General features: G+C 43.2%; 1 protein-coding gene across 5 annotated transcripts in view; it reads right to left on the bottom strand.

The window, feature by feature from the left end:
- Positions 1 to 12,714, bottom strand: part of PATJ (PATJ crumbs cell polarity complex component) — a 193,764-nt gene that overhangs the window by 74,977 nt on the left and 106,073 nt on the right. For all 5 annotated transcript variants that reach the window (XM_040408093.1, XM_040408092.1, XM_040408091.1 and 2 more), the window contains 2 exons: positions 10,108 to 10,161; positions 4,815 to 4,932 (listed from right to left, as the gene is read on the bottom strand). In XM_040408093.1, the coding sequence (XP_040264027.1) occupies positions 4,815 to 4,932; positions 10,108 to 10,161 (172 nt within the window). The remainder of the gene's footprint in view (positions 1 to 4,814; positions 4,933 to 10,107; positions 10,162 to 12,714) is intronic.

The raw sequence follows: 12,714 nt of genomic DNA on the forward strand, positions 1-12,714 counted from the left end.
AGAAGTGGCAGAGGAGGTTTAACACTGACAAATGTAAGGTTATGCACATGGGAAAGAATAACGCAAGTCACCCGTACATACTAAATGGTAAGACTGACATAGAAAAAGGACTTGTAGAAACCAGTGTCAGGCAGCTGCTGCCAAGGCCAATAAGATAACAGGGTGCATCATAAGGAGCATAGATGCCCATGAGGAGAACATAGCCCTGCCACTTTACAAATCACTGGGCTCCTGTGAACAAGACAGACATAGCAGCGCTGGAGAGGGTTCAGAGGAGGGCAACTAAAGTAGTAACTGGAATGGGTGGACTACAGGACCCAGAAAGATGATCAAAATTAGGGTTATTTCGTTTAGAAAAAAGACGACTGAGGGGCGATCTAATAACTATGTATAAATATATGAGGGGTCAGTACAGAGATCTCTCCCATCATCTGTGACGAGGGGACATCCTCTGCGTCTGGAGGAAAGAAGGTTTGTACACAAACATAGAAGAGGATTCTTTACGGTAAGAGCAGTGAGACTATGGAGCTCTCTGCCTGAGGAGGTGGTGATGGTGAGTACAATAAAGGGATTCAAGAGGGGCCTGGATGTATTTCTGGAGTGTAATAATATTACAGGCTATAGCTACTAGAGAGGGGTCGGGGATCCAGGGAGTTATTCTGATTGCCCGATTGGAGTCGGGAAGGATTGTTTTCCCCTAAAATGAGGAAACTTGGCTTCTACCTCAAGGAGGGTTTTTCCCTTCCTCTGGATCAACTTGCAGGATAACAGGCCGAACTGGATGGACGGAGGGCTTTTATCAGCCTAACAAAATATATTATGGTGGCAAAAAGAGTGCCCATGGCGTTACACACAGTACCAGTGGCTCAGCAATATGGAGGTGCATAGACACTGTGCGCCCCGTTAACCCTTCGTGTTTACATGACGCCTATAGGAATTAATAGTAACTTGACTTTAAAGGGGTTCTGCAGTTTTTTTTAAACTGATGATCTATCCTCTGGATAGATCAGCAGCATCTGATCGGCGGGGGTCCGACACCCGGGACCCCTGCCGATCAGCTGTTTGAGAAGGCAGCGGCGCTGGCAGTAGCGCCGCGGCATTCTCGCTGTTTACCGCAGGCCCAGTGACATCACAACTAGTATCACTGGCCTGGGCGCGGCTAAGCTCTGTTCACTTAGCTTAGCCAGAGGATAGATCATCAGTTTAAAAAAAACTGCAGAATCCCTTTAGCTTGATAAGAACCTAGCTGAAAACAACTGTTCAGCGGTGCCGCCTGCTGGTCATAATTGGTATAAAACACAACCCATATTTAAGGCTTTTAATCCCGGATTTCACGGCTCATATTCACACAGTAGTGCAGCCTCAGAGTTTTGGCCTGTATATTAAAGTGGTCAAATCTGGGGATACTCGTCTGTCAGAAAATCACACATCTCCCTGGATGATTGTACAATGACAAGATAAGGAAGATCAGCAGGATTTACAACGTAGGAATAACACAGGAGGTGTGAATGGCGGAGCGAAACGTAAGGGAATTCATCTTACTGAGATTTTTCCTGCCCTACCCCATATATATTGGGGAGCAGGGATAGTTAGTTCACAAAAAATAAATAAAAAGAAGAGAATATTTCAAGTTAGAAAAATACATTAACCTTAAAGGGCTTTTCCGCTTATCTACAGATAGAAAATAACTGAGATCAGCAGGGGTCTGACCGCTGGTACTGTGAGCCCTCGTGGGCAGGACCCTCTCTTGTACCTGCTCTTCTTCATGCGTATTGCAATTGTTTTATATTATGTATGTACACCCCTTATCATATGTACAGCGCCATAGAATGAATGGCACTTTAATAATAAATAATAATCCTGAGAATGGGGGGTCCTGTCCCACCGTATGGAAGGGGCAGCAGTAGAGCAGGCACACTGCCCTCTATTCACCTCTAAAGCTACTTTCACACTAGCGTTTAAGTTTTCCTGTATTGAGTTCCGCCATAGGGGCTCTATACCAGAAAAAAAACAACACTCTAGCTTTGTCCCCATTCATTGTCAATGGGGACAAAACTGAACAGAACGGAGCGCTCCAAAATGCATTCCGTTCCGTTTAGTTGCGTTCCCATACCGGAGAGAAAACCGCAACATGCTCGATTTTGATTTCCGTCCTGGGAAACTGATTAAGACGGATCCGTCATGACCCCCAATGCAAGTCAATGGGGACGGATCCATTTTCTCTGCCACAATAGAAAACGGATTTGTCCCCCATTGACTTTCAAAGGAGTTCATGACGGATCCGTCTTGGCAATGTTAAAGAGAATACAACCGGATCCATTTATAACGGACGCAGATGGTTGTATTATCAGTAACGGAAGTGTTTTTGCTGAAACGTGCCGGATCCGGCAAAAACGCTAATGTGAAAGTACGCTAAGGGACTGATGGAGACAGACGTATGGCGCTCCGCTATCTCTCGCAGTCCAACAGAAATGAAAGCAGCAGCAACGACTATCCTCAACTGCAGCTCTATCCATAAGGTGAAATACAGGACCCTTCTTCGTGTGATCAGTGGGGGTCCCATCAGTCGGACTCCACAATCAGATATTTATTCCGTATTCAGGGGACAGAGAATAACCTGTTTCTGGAATATATCTTTAAATATATTATACAAAGAATCTTATATTTCTTTATGTCTAGAATGTTAGATATCAGAGAAAGAGAGATTGGATGGATAGAAAGACAAGCAGATAGATAGATAGATGGAGATGACTAATATAGATAGATATGAAAGATGGATAGATAAAAGAATAGATAAGATACACTGCTCAAAAAAATAAAGGGAACACAAAAATAACACATCCTAGATCTGAGTTAATTAAATATTCTTCTGAAATACTTTGTTCTTTACATAGTTGAATGTGCTGACAACAAAATCACACAAAAATTAAAAAATGGAAATCAAATTTTTCAACCCATGGAGGTCTGGATTTGGAGTCACACTCAAAATTAAAGTGGAAAAACACACTACAGTCTGATCCAACTTTGATGTAATGTCCTTAAAACAAGTCAAAATGAGGCTCAGTAGTGTGTGTGGCCTCCACGTGCCTGTATGACCTCCCTACAACGCCTGTGTATGCTCCTGATGAGGTGGCGGACGGTCTCCTGAGGGATCTCCTCCCAGACCTGGACTAAAGCATCTGCCAACTCCTGGACAGTCTGTGGTGCAACGTGACGTTGGTGGATAGAGCGAGACATGATCTCCCAGATGTGCTCAATTGGATTCAGGTCTGGGGAACGGGCGGGCCGGTCCATAGCATCAATGCCTTCGTCTTGCAGGAACTGCTGACCCACTTCAGCCACATGAGGTCTAGCATTGTCTTGCATTAGGAGGAACCTAGGGCCAACCGCACCAGCATATGGTCTCACAAGGGGTCTGAGGATCTCATCTCGGTACCTAATGGCAGTCAGGCTACCTCTGGCGAGCACATGGAGGGCTGTGCGGCCCTCCAAAGAAATGCCACCCCACACCATTACTGACCCAATGCCAAACCGGTCATGCTGGAGGATGTTGCAGGCAGCAGAACGTTCTCCACGGCGCCTCCAGACTCTGTCACGTCTGTCACATGTGCTCAGTGTGAAGAGCACAGGGCACCAGTGGCGAATTTACCAATCTTGGTGTTCTCTGGCAAATGCCAAACGTCCTGCACGGTGTTGGGCTGTAAGCACAACCCCCACCTGTGGACGTCGGGCCCTCATATCACCCTCATGGAGTCTGTTTCTGACCGTTTGAGCAGACACATGCACATTTGTGGCCTGCTGGAGGTCATTTTGCAGGGCTCTGGCAGGGCTCCTCCTGTTCCTCCTTGCACAATGGCGGAGGTAGCGGTCCTGCTGCTGGGTTGTTGCCCTCCTATGGCCTCCTCCACGTCTCCTGATGTACTGGCCTGTCTCCTGGTAGCGCCTCCATGCTCTGGACACTACGCTGACAGACACAGCAAACCTTCTTGCCACAGCTCGCATTGATGTGCCATCCTGGATAAGCTGCACTACCTGAGCCCCTTGTGTGGGTTGTAGACTCCGTCTCATGCTACCACTAGAGTGAAAGCACCGCCAGCATTCAAAAGTGACCAAAACATCAGCCAGGAAGCATAGGAACTGAGAAGTGTCTGCAGAACCACTCCTTTATTGGGGGTGTCTTGCTAATTGGCTATAATTTCCTCCTGTTGTCTATCCCATTTGCACAACAGCATGTGGAATTGATTGTCACTCAGTGTTGCTTCCTAAGTGGACAGTTTGATTTCACAGAAGTGTGATTGACTTGGAGTTACATTGTGTTGTTTAAGTGTTCCCTTTATTTTTTTGAGCAGTGTATATATAAGATAAATAGATAGAGAGATGTAGAGGTAGATGATAGATAGATAGATAGATACATACATACATAGATATGAGATAGATAAAAAAAAGGCTCTAGCATTGAGCCAAAACGTTGCACCGCACGGGTTATTAAAGGAGTTATTTCCTTATAACCTATTGGAGTGCCGTTCATTTTTCTGGACTATAATTGGGGTAAGAAGCCTATTCCCTTAAGGACGTGCACCCAGACTTGCTTATTAGCCAGTGCCGCCATTTTTCGTTGATAGATAGATACATAGATATGAGATAGATAGAGTTAGCAATACAGGAGAAATAGTAACAACCTTTTCCACTGACGTGAACGCAGAGTAATTCTATATACGATGCAGATTTGATTGATCACAGGAAAAATAACAATAATATCTTAAAGTGATGGGGAAATTCTGTCTTCTGAAAAATACAACAAAATAGTTTCTCACCATCGCTTTCCACAACGTCAGGACCTAATCCAGATGTGACGGGGCTGGGGGACTCTCTGTATGGAGGGGGCAGCTTCATTGGTGGTGGTGGCGGGCCGGCAGGTATCGGAGAGATGCTCTGCATCGAGTGGGGAACACAGAAAAGTGGTGGAGAATGTCATTAGGTCTTCACACAGCAGTCAGCACAAAATACATAATATTATGTAAAACATCAAAAAAATCTAAAGAAAAATATCAAATAGAAAATAATAAATAGAAAAAAACTATTTATACAAATTACAAATGGCAGCAAAATACAAAAAGGAAGTAAGTGCAAGACCTACAATCATGACAATATCGCAGTACAGCATAAGAGCAAGAAATCTCTATTACATAATAAAAAAAAAAAGTTTATGTTCTACTACAGCCACGTGTGAAACTAAATAAATGCAAGAAATGGGAAAACAATCTGGAAACAATATAAAAGATTACAAAAATGAAAAAGTAAAAGGATAAAAAAATCTTTAAAATATTAAAAACGTAAAATATTTAAAGTAAATGCAATACATACAATTTTAAAAATATAATCTACACATGAGGACAAGAGATATCATGAGAATGTTAATGTTCTGCTACAACCTTGAGCAAAAAAATTTATTTAACACAAAAAACATTCAATCATTTGAAAAAAAAATAATGACCAGAAAATGAAAAAAAAATAAAGTGAACAAGTGAAAAATAAAAGGATTTCCTCTGGGTTACCTGGCACAATCGCAGGCAGCGGGCGCAGTAAAACTTCGGAGAATCGCCAGGATTCAACATCATGCCCGTTCTGGAGAATAAACTAAGAAGCCCTCTCCCCAGTCTTGTATTTCACAGGACATCTATTAGCTCTCCGGACGGCGGGTTATATTTGGAACACAAATACCAGGTTTTATTTAATTATGCAATAGATCTCTCTGCTAATAGCAAAACGCACTTATGGGAAAAGGGGAATACATTGTAACAAAAAGCCAGCAAGGCCAGAAACAATGGGTGCATTCCTGAGAGAAGGGCCTGAAAATGGTCCAATGCCATGTTGAAGGCGCAAGCAAAATCAGCAACAATATTACAGTATGGTTTTCTGACAAATGGATACAAAAAGGGTCCTCCCTGCTTAGGTTCTCACTGACAGCCGATCACAGTGAGAGAGCGCTGACCTCCCATGGATCTCACCGAGACATGCTGGATAGAATCGATGAATGTACAGTGTAAACACGAACTGGTATCAGAGAAGAAATGCTGAGAAACGCAGACTGTGACTTAGTGGTGGAGGAAGTAGACAGATTCGCCTCCTACTTGGATACAATATAGTTGGGTCTTAAAATTTTTTGCTGGGCCCTGGTAATAGGAGGACCAAATATGTAACTCAGCACCAGACATGCTGCTGGGCAGTGGGAAGAGCCGAACCAAGCATAGCACTGGGCACCAGGAGCAGAGGAAATATGTCACTAGGCACTGGGAAAAGAGACAAGAAATATGCCACTGGGCAGTGGGAAGAGAGGAAATAAACATGCCACTGGGCAGTGGGAAGAGAGAGGAAATAAACATACCACTGGGCAGTGGGAAGAGAGGAAATAAACATACCACTGGGCAGTGGGAAGAGAGGAAATAAACATACCACTGGGCAGTGGGAAGAGAGGAAATAAACATACCACTGGGCAGTGGGAAGAGAGGAAATAAACATACCACTGGGCAGTGGGAAGAGGAAATAAAACACACCACTGGGAAGTGGGAAGAGAGGAAATAAACATACCACTGGGAAGTGGGAAGAGAGGAAATAAACATACCACTGGGCAGTGGGAAGAGAGGAAATAAACATACCACTGGGCAGTGGGAAGAGAGGAAATAAACATACCACTGGGCAGTGGGAAGAGAGGAAATAAACATACCACTGGGCAGTGGGAAGAGAGGAAATAAACATACCACTGGGCAGTGGGAAGAGAGGAAATAAACATACCACTGGGCAGTGGGAAGAGAGGAAATAAACATACCACTGGGCACTGGGAAGAGAAGAAATAAACATACCACTGGGCACTGGGAAGAGAAGAAATAAACATACCACTGGGCACTGGGAAGAGAAGAAATAAACATGATGCTTGAATCAGGAAGGGAGCAAATAACCATTCCATTGGGGATCAGGAAGAGAGGAAATAAACATGCTATTGGGCATTTATGGGACTGCCTTGTTTCTGCAGGTTAAACTTCTCAAACACCTGCATAAATCTCCTGACCAAAAACAAGCAACGCAAAGCCATCCAATTCACTGTAAAACAGGTTGTTTTTATGGATTGCAGCAACACGCAGGCCAGACCAGGGCCAGTAGGCTCGGCCTTACCTACTCCTAACAGGGAACATGTGGCGGGTCAACTGTCACTGGATTCTATCCTCATTTTATAACTTTTAAAAGTGTTCTGATTCTAAATAGAATAAGATTCTGATCAAAAACAACACAACAAAAAATAAATACATAAAAAAGATTCCAAAAAGTAACAAAGTCACGAATATCCAGTAAGAAGACACATTTGGTAAGTAACGAATGACATGCAATCAGACAGCTGATTAGCTGCTATAATTACTGGGTACTGGAGGCAGATTCTGAATATCAATGCTACACTTTGGGAAATCATTTAATTGAATAAGTTCCTGTTTACTTAAAAGTGAATGCCATCTGGAGAAGCCTCGAGATGTGGAGTAGAGAAAAAAAACGAAGAAAAAAAAACAAATAAAAGTCAGAACATAATAAATTAATGAGAAATTAAATAAAAAATAAAGAATAGATGAGAGCGGAGGATAATTAGAGCACAGGCGCTGTACTAATGACTTAGACCATCAGTAAAAACAGAACACGCTGCGATCATTTGTAATGATTAATTTGTCATTTGGCAAAAAATAATATCTAAAAATCATCATCTCCAAAATATTGCTAATCTGAACTCAATGGTAAAACAGCAAGTATCCCATACACCTTGTATATGTACAGTGGTGGCAGCCATCAGATATGATAAACCAATATCAGCTAAACATCATGTGACCCCAAATGCGCAACATTGTACAGCTCTGCATCATTAATACACGGTTAACTAAACTCAAACATAAAAAGCTGAGAAATGGTGTACTCATTCTGCTGGTGCAGTCACCGTGTACATACATTACATTACTTATCCTGTACTGATCCTGAGTTACATCCTGTATTATACTCCAGAGCTGCACTCACTGTTCTGCTGGTGCAGTCCATGTGTACATACTGTACATTACTTATCCTGTACTGATCCTGTATTATACTCCAGAGCTGCACTCACTATTCTGCTGGTGCAGTCACTGTGTACATTACATTACTTATCCTGTACTGATCCTAAGTTACATCTTGTATTATACTCCAGAGCTGCACTCACTATTCTGCTGGTGCAGTCACTGTGTACATACATTACTTATCCTGTACTGATCCTGAGTTACATCCTGTATTATACTCCAGAGCTGCACTCACTATTCTGCTGGTGGAGTCACTGTGTACATACATTACATTACTTATCCTGTACTGATCCTGAGTTACATCCTGTATTATACTCCAGAGCTGCACTCACTATTCTGCTGGTGGAGTCACTGTGTACATAAATTACATTACTTATCCTGTACTGATCCTTAGTTACATCATATATTATACTCCAGAGCTGCACTCACTATTCTGCTGGTGCAGTCACTGTGTACATACATTACTTATCCTGTACTGATCCTGAGTCACATCCTGTATTATACTGCAGAGCTGCACTCACTATTCTGCTGGTGCAGTCACTGTGTACATACATTACATTACTTATCCTGTACGTATCCTGAGTTACATCATGTATTATACTCCAGAGCTGCACTCACTATTCTGCTGGTGGAGTCACTGTGTGCATACATTACTTATCCTGTACTGATCCTGAGTTATATCCTGTATTATACTCCAGAGCTGCACTCTCTATTCTGCTGGTGGAGTCACTGTGTACATAAATTACATTACTTATCCTGTACGGATCCCGAGTTACATCCTGTATTATACTCCAGAGCTGCACTCACTATTCTGCTGGTGCAGTCACTGTGTACATACATTGCATTACTTATCCTGTACGGATCCCGAGTTACATCCTGTATTATACTCCAGAGCTGCACTCACTATTCTGCTGGTGGAGTCACTGTGTACATAAATTACATTACTTATCCTGTACGGATCCCGAGTTACATCCTGTATTATACTCCAGAGCTGCACTCACTATTCTGCTGGTGCAGTCACTGTGTACATATATTACTTATCCTGTACTGATCCAGAGTTATATCATTTATTATACTCTAGGATAAGTAATGTAATGTATGTACACAGTGACTCCACCAGCAGAATAGTGAGCGCAGCTCTGGAGTGTAATACAGGATGTAACTCAGGATCAGTACTGGATAAGTAATGTATGTACACAGTGACTGCACCAGCAGAATAGTGATTGCAGCTCTGGAGTATAATACAGAATGTAACTCAGGATCAGTACAGGATAAGTAATGTATGTACACAATGACTGCACCAGCAGAATAGCGAGTGCAGCTCTGGAGTATAATACAGGATGTAACTCAGGATCAGTACAGGATAAGTAATGTATGTACACAGTGACTGCACCAGCAGAATAGTGAGTGCAGCTCTGGAGTATAATACAGGATGTAACTCAGGATCAGTGCAGGATAAGTAATGTATGTACACAGGTGACTCCACAAGCAAAATAGCACAAACAAAAAGTGGAAGAGCAGCACAACTGGACCTTTAGACCAAAACCGGAATGCAACAGCCGCGATGGGACCGCAGATCCACAGCAGTCCAGGAACAGCAATGAAAGATGGTAGTCACAGCAGCATATCCAGTGAGTCATTTATTTGAAGCCTTGAGTGCACACACAAACAAAGTACGACGTTTCGGCTACACAGTAGACTTGACAAAGTCTACTGTGTAGCCGAAACGTCGTACTTTGTTTGTGTGTGCACTCAAGGCTTCCAATAAATGGCGCACTGGATATGCTGCTGTGACTACCATCTTCCACAAGCAAAATAGTGAGTGCAGCTCTGGAGTATAATACAGGATGGAACTCAGGATCCGTACAGGATAAGTAATGTAATGTATATGCACAGTGACTGCACAGGAAGAATAGTGATTGCAGCTCAAGAGTAAAACAAATGTAACACTGAAATATATCATGGGGATCAAATGGAGAACAACGTAACTACAGTTTACTGGGTAAGGACCATTATAATTTACCTGTGGCATGGACTCTGGGCTCCCCTTGTTTGTTGGTTTCATAACGGATAGCAGCTGAAATATACAAGTAACGATCATTACAGTCAGAAAAGTTTGCAGATTTACTGTCGCCTGACATCTGCAACCATGTTTATTTTAATCTACAATAGAAAAATAACAAACAGGAGACACTGGTGATTAGCTCCCGATACACTCCCAAAATAAATCAAAAAGAAAACGTGTCCCCAGACTAGAGGAGGAGTGTAATTTTAGAATAAAATATAACTTTTAATAGATAGGCAGCAAAAAATTGTCCTGACGGACACCATTAGTGTAGTACAAATATGTCATTAAAACTGAGAGGGTCCCATTGATAGTAGATACCCCCCTAACTGGTAGTGATAACAAAAAATATCCGAAGTGAATAATTTATTGGAACAGTCTTACCAGATCCACTGTAGGTTTGTCTAATCAGATCGGATTTCATGCAGCGGTCATTTCAGATGTGATCCGGTTGAAGGTGCCCTGGAGGACTTGAGGTCTGTGCAGTCACAGTCATGTACATAGGAGTGGGTGCTGATCCCCTAGTTAACCCTAGAGAGAAGGGAGGAAACTGATGTGACGCTACCTATCTACACAGAGCACCCGCACCGAAAGGGGCGACCCCATCCGGATACCTGCCCCTATAAATGGCCAATTCCCTAACCATAGGGGCATATTATTTATTTTTACTGATGGGCTAAATCCATTTCCCGGGTGGCAGACTTTGCATTTACCTTTTGCCACTGGAAGGTATTCTCATCTAGGATGCCACTCCATTTATAACTATGTAACTATCCCTTGTATGCATTAGACTTAGACTTAAGGCAGTTTATCAAACCACTGCTGCAGCCATTACTAATATCTGATCTCTGATACCCCCCTTTTTTTTACACACCTGATGAGTTATTGACAGAAACGTGCCACGTCGGCAGTGGGCACTAGGGATCTTAGATCAGGGAATTGGCCATTTATAGGGGCAGGTATCCGGATGGGGTCGCCCCTTTCGGTGCGGGTGCTCTGTGTAGATAGGTAGGGTCACATCAGTTTCCTCCCTTCTCTCTAGGGTTAACTAGGGATCAGCACCCACTCCTATGTACATGACTGTGACTGCACAGACCTCAAGTCCTCCAGGGCACCTTTAACCGGATCACATCTGAAATGACCGCTGCATGAAATCCGATCTGATTAGACAAACCTACAGTGGATCTGGTAAGACTGTTCCAATATATTGATTATATTATCACTACCAGTTAGGGGGGTACCTACTATCAATGGGACCCTCTCAGTTTTAATGACATATTTGTACTACACTAATGGTGTCCGTTAGGACAATTGTTTGATGCCTATTTATTAAAAGTTATATTTTATTCTAAAATTACACTCCTCCTCTAGTCTGGGGACACGTTTTCTTTTTAATGTACAATTCAAAAAAGTGAAGCCTCTCATTTTGTGTATACAGTTCCTATGCAGACTATGGCGCCTCCATGGTTACAGATTACAAACGAACCCTGTATAGTCTATAGTCATACAGTACTTGGTTACTCCACTCCATACAATCCCAGTTTCTTGCTAAAGTGCATATAGTAGACAAGGGGGAGATGGAATGAAACAACACAGGACTGCAGGATCAGACTACATTTGTAGTCTGTTATAGAGATGGCCTTGCAGTTCGTTTCGCGGCGAACTTTGCGCGTTTGCGATTCGCCGAACATGCAAACATACGGCGATGTCTGCCGGTGCCATATTCTTTTGCATTGCGCCGAACTTTGACCCATGACACATCCATCAGGTGGGACAGGACAGCTAATTGAGACGTTTCAGCACATGGACACCCCCCACCCTATAACAGAACCCGATCTGGCCGACATTTTACATTCTGTGTTTTGCCAGTGTAGGGAGAGGTTGCTGTGTGGAGCAGGGACAGGCTGTTAGGGACAGCAAACGCTAGCTAATAGGGCCACAAAAGTCCTTTTAAGAACTGGTATAGGTGTGACATACTGAGGGGTGTGATATACTTAGAATATACTTTCTAACATAGAAAGTATATAGTGCATTTGTGTTGTGCAGCAGTTGTGAGCGATTCTGCTGCGATACCGCAAGTATATAGAGGGACAAGCGTTATTTGAACAACTAATTGCAACGGGTGTGATATACCTGTTGCCCCCCAAAAAAAACTGATTGAGGGGTGTGATATACCTTCTTCCACAAAATACTGATTGAGCGCTGCGATATACCTGTAAATGTATCTGGAGCGAGCCATCTACCATGCACGGTCATATCTGGCGCTCTCAGGACGCCGGCACATGGCTCCGCAGTGTGGGCTTTATTTAATGTGTCGGCTGCTGACAATAGTGTTGCCATCTGCAGCCTGTGCTGTCAACGCATAAGTCGCGGTAAGCCCAACACTAACCTAGGGATGACCGCCTTAAGAAGGCCCCTGGCCTCCCATAACCGAGCCCAGTGTGAGCAACACCATCAGAATCCACAAAGCCACACTCCCGGCGCTCCATGTCCTGCCTCTTCCCTTTCTCCTCTCTCCTCCCATTTGTCCTCCTCTCCACCTTTCACCGTGCCGTTGTCGCGTTC

The sequence above is a fragment of the Bufo bufo genome, chromosome 9 (assembly GCF_905171765.1).
Source record: "Bufo bufo chromosome 9, aBufBuf1.1, whole genome shotgun sequence".
Lineage (NCBI taxonomy): Eukaryota > Metazoa > Chordata > Amphibia > Anura > Bufonidae > Bufo > Bufo bufo.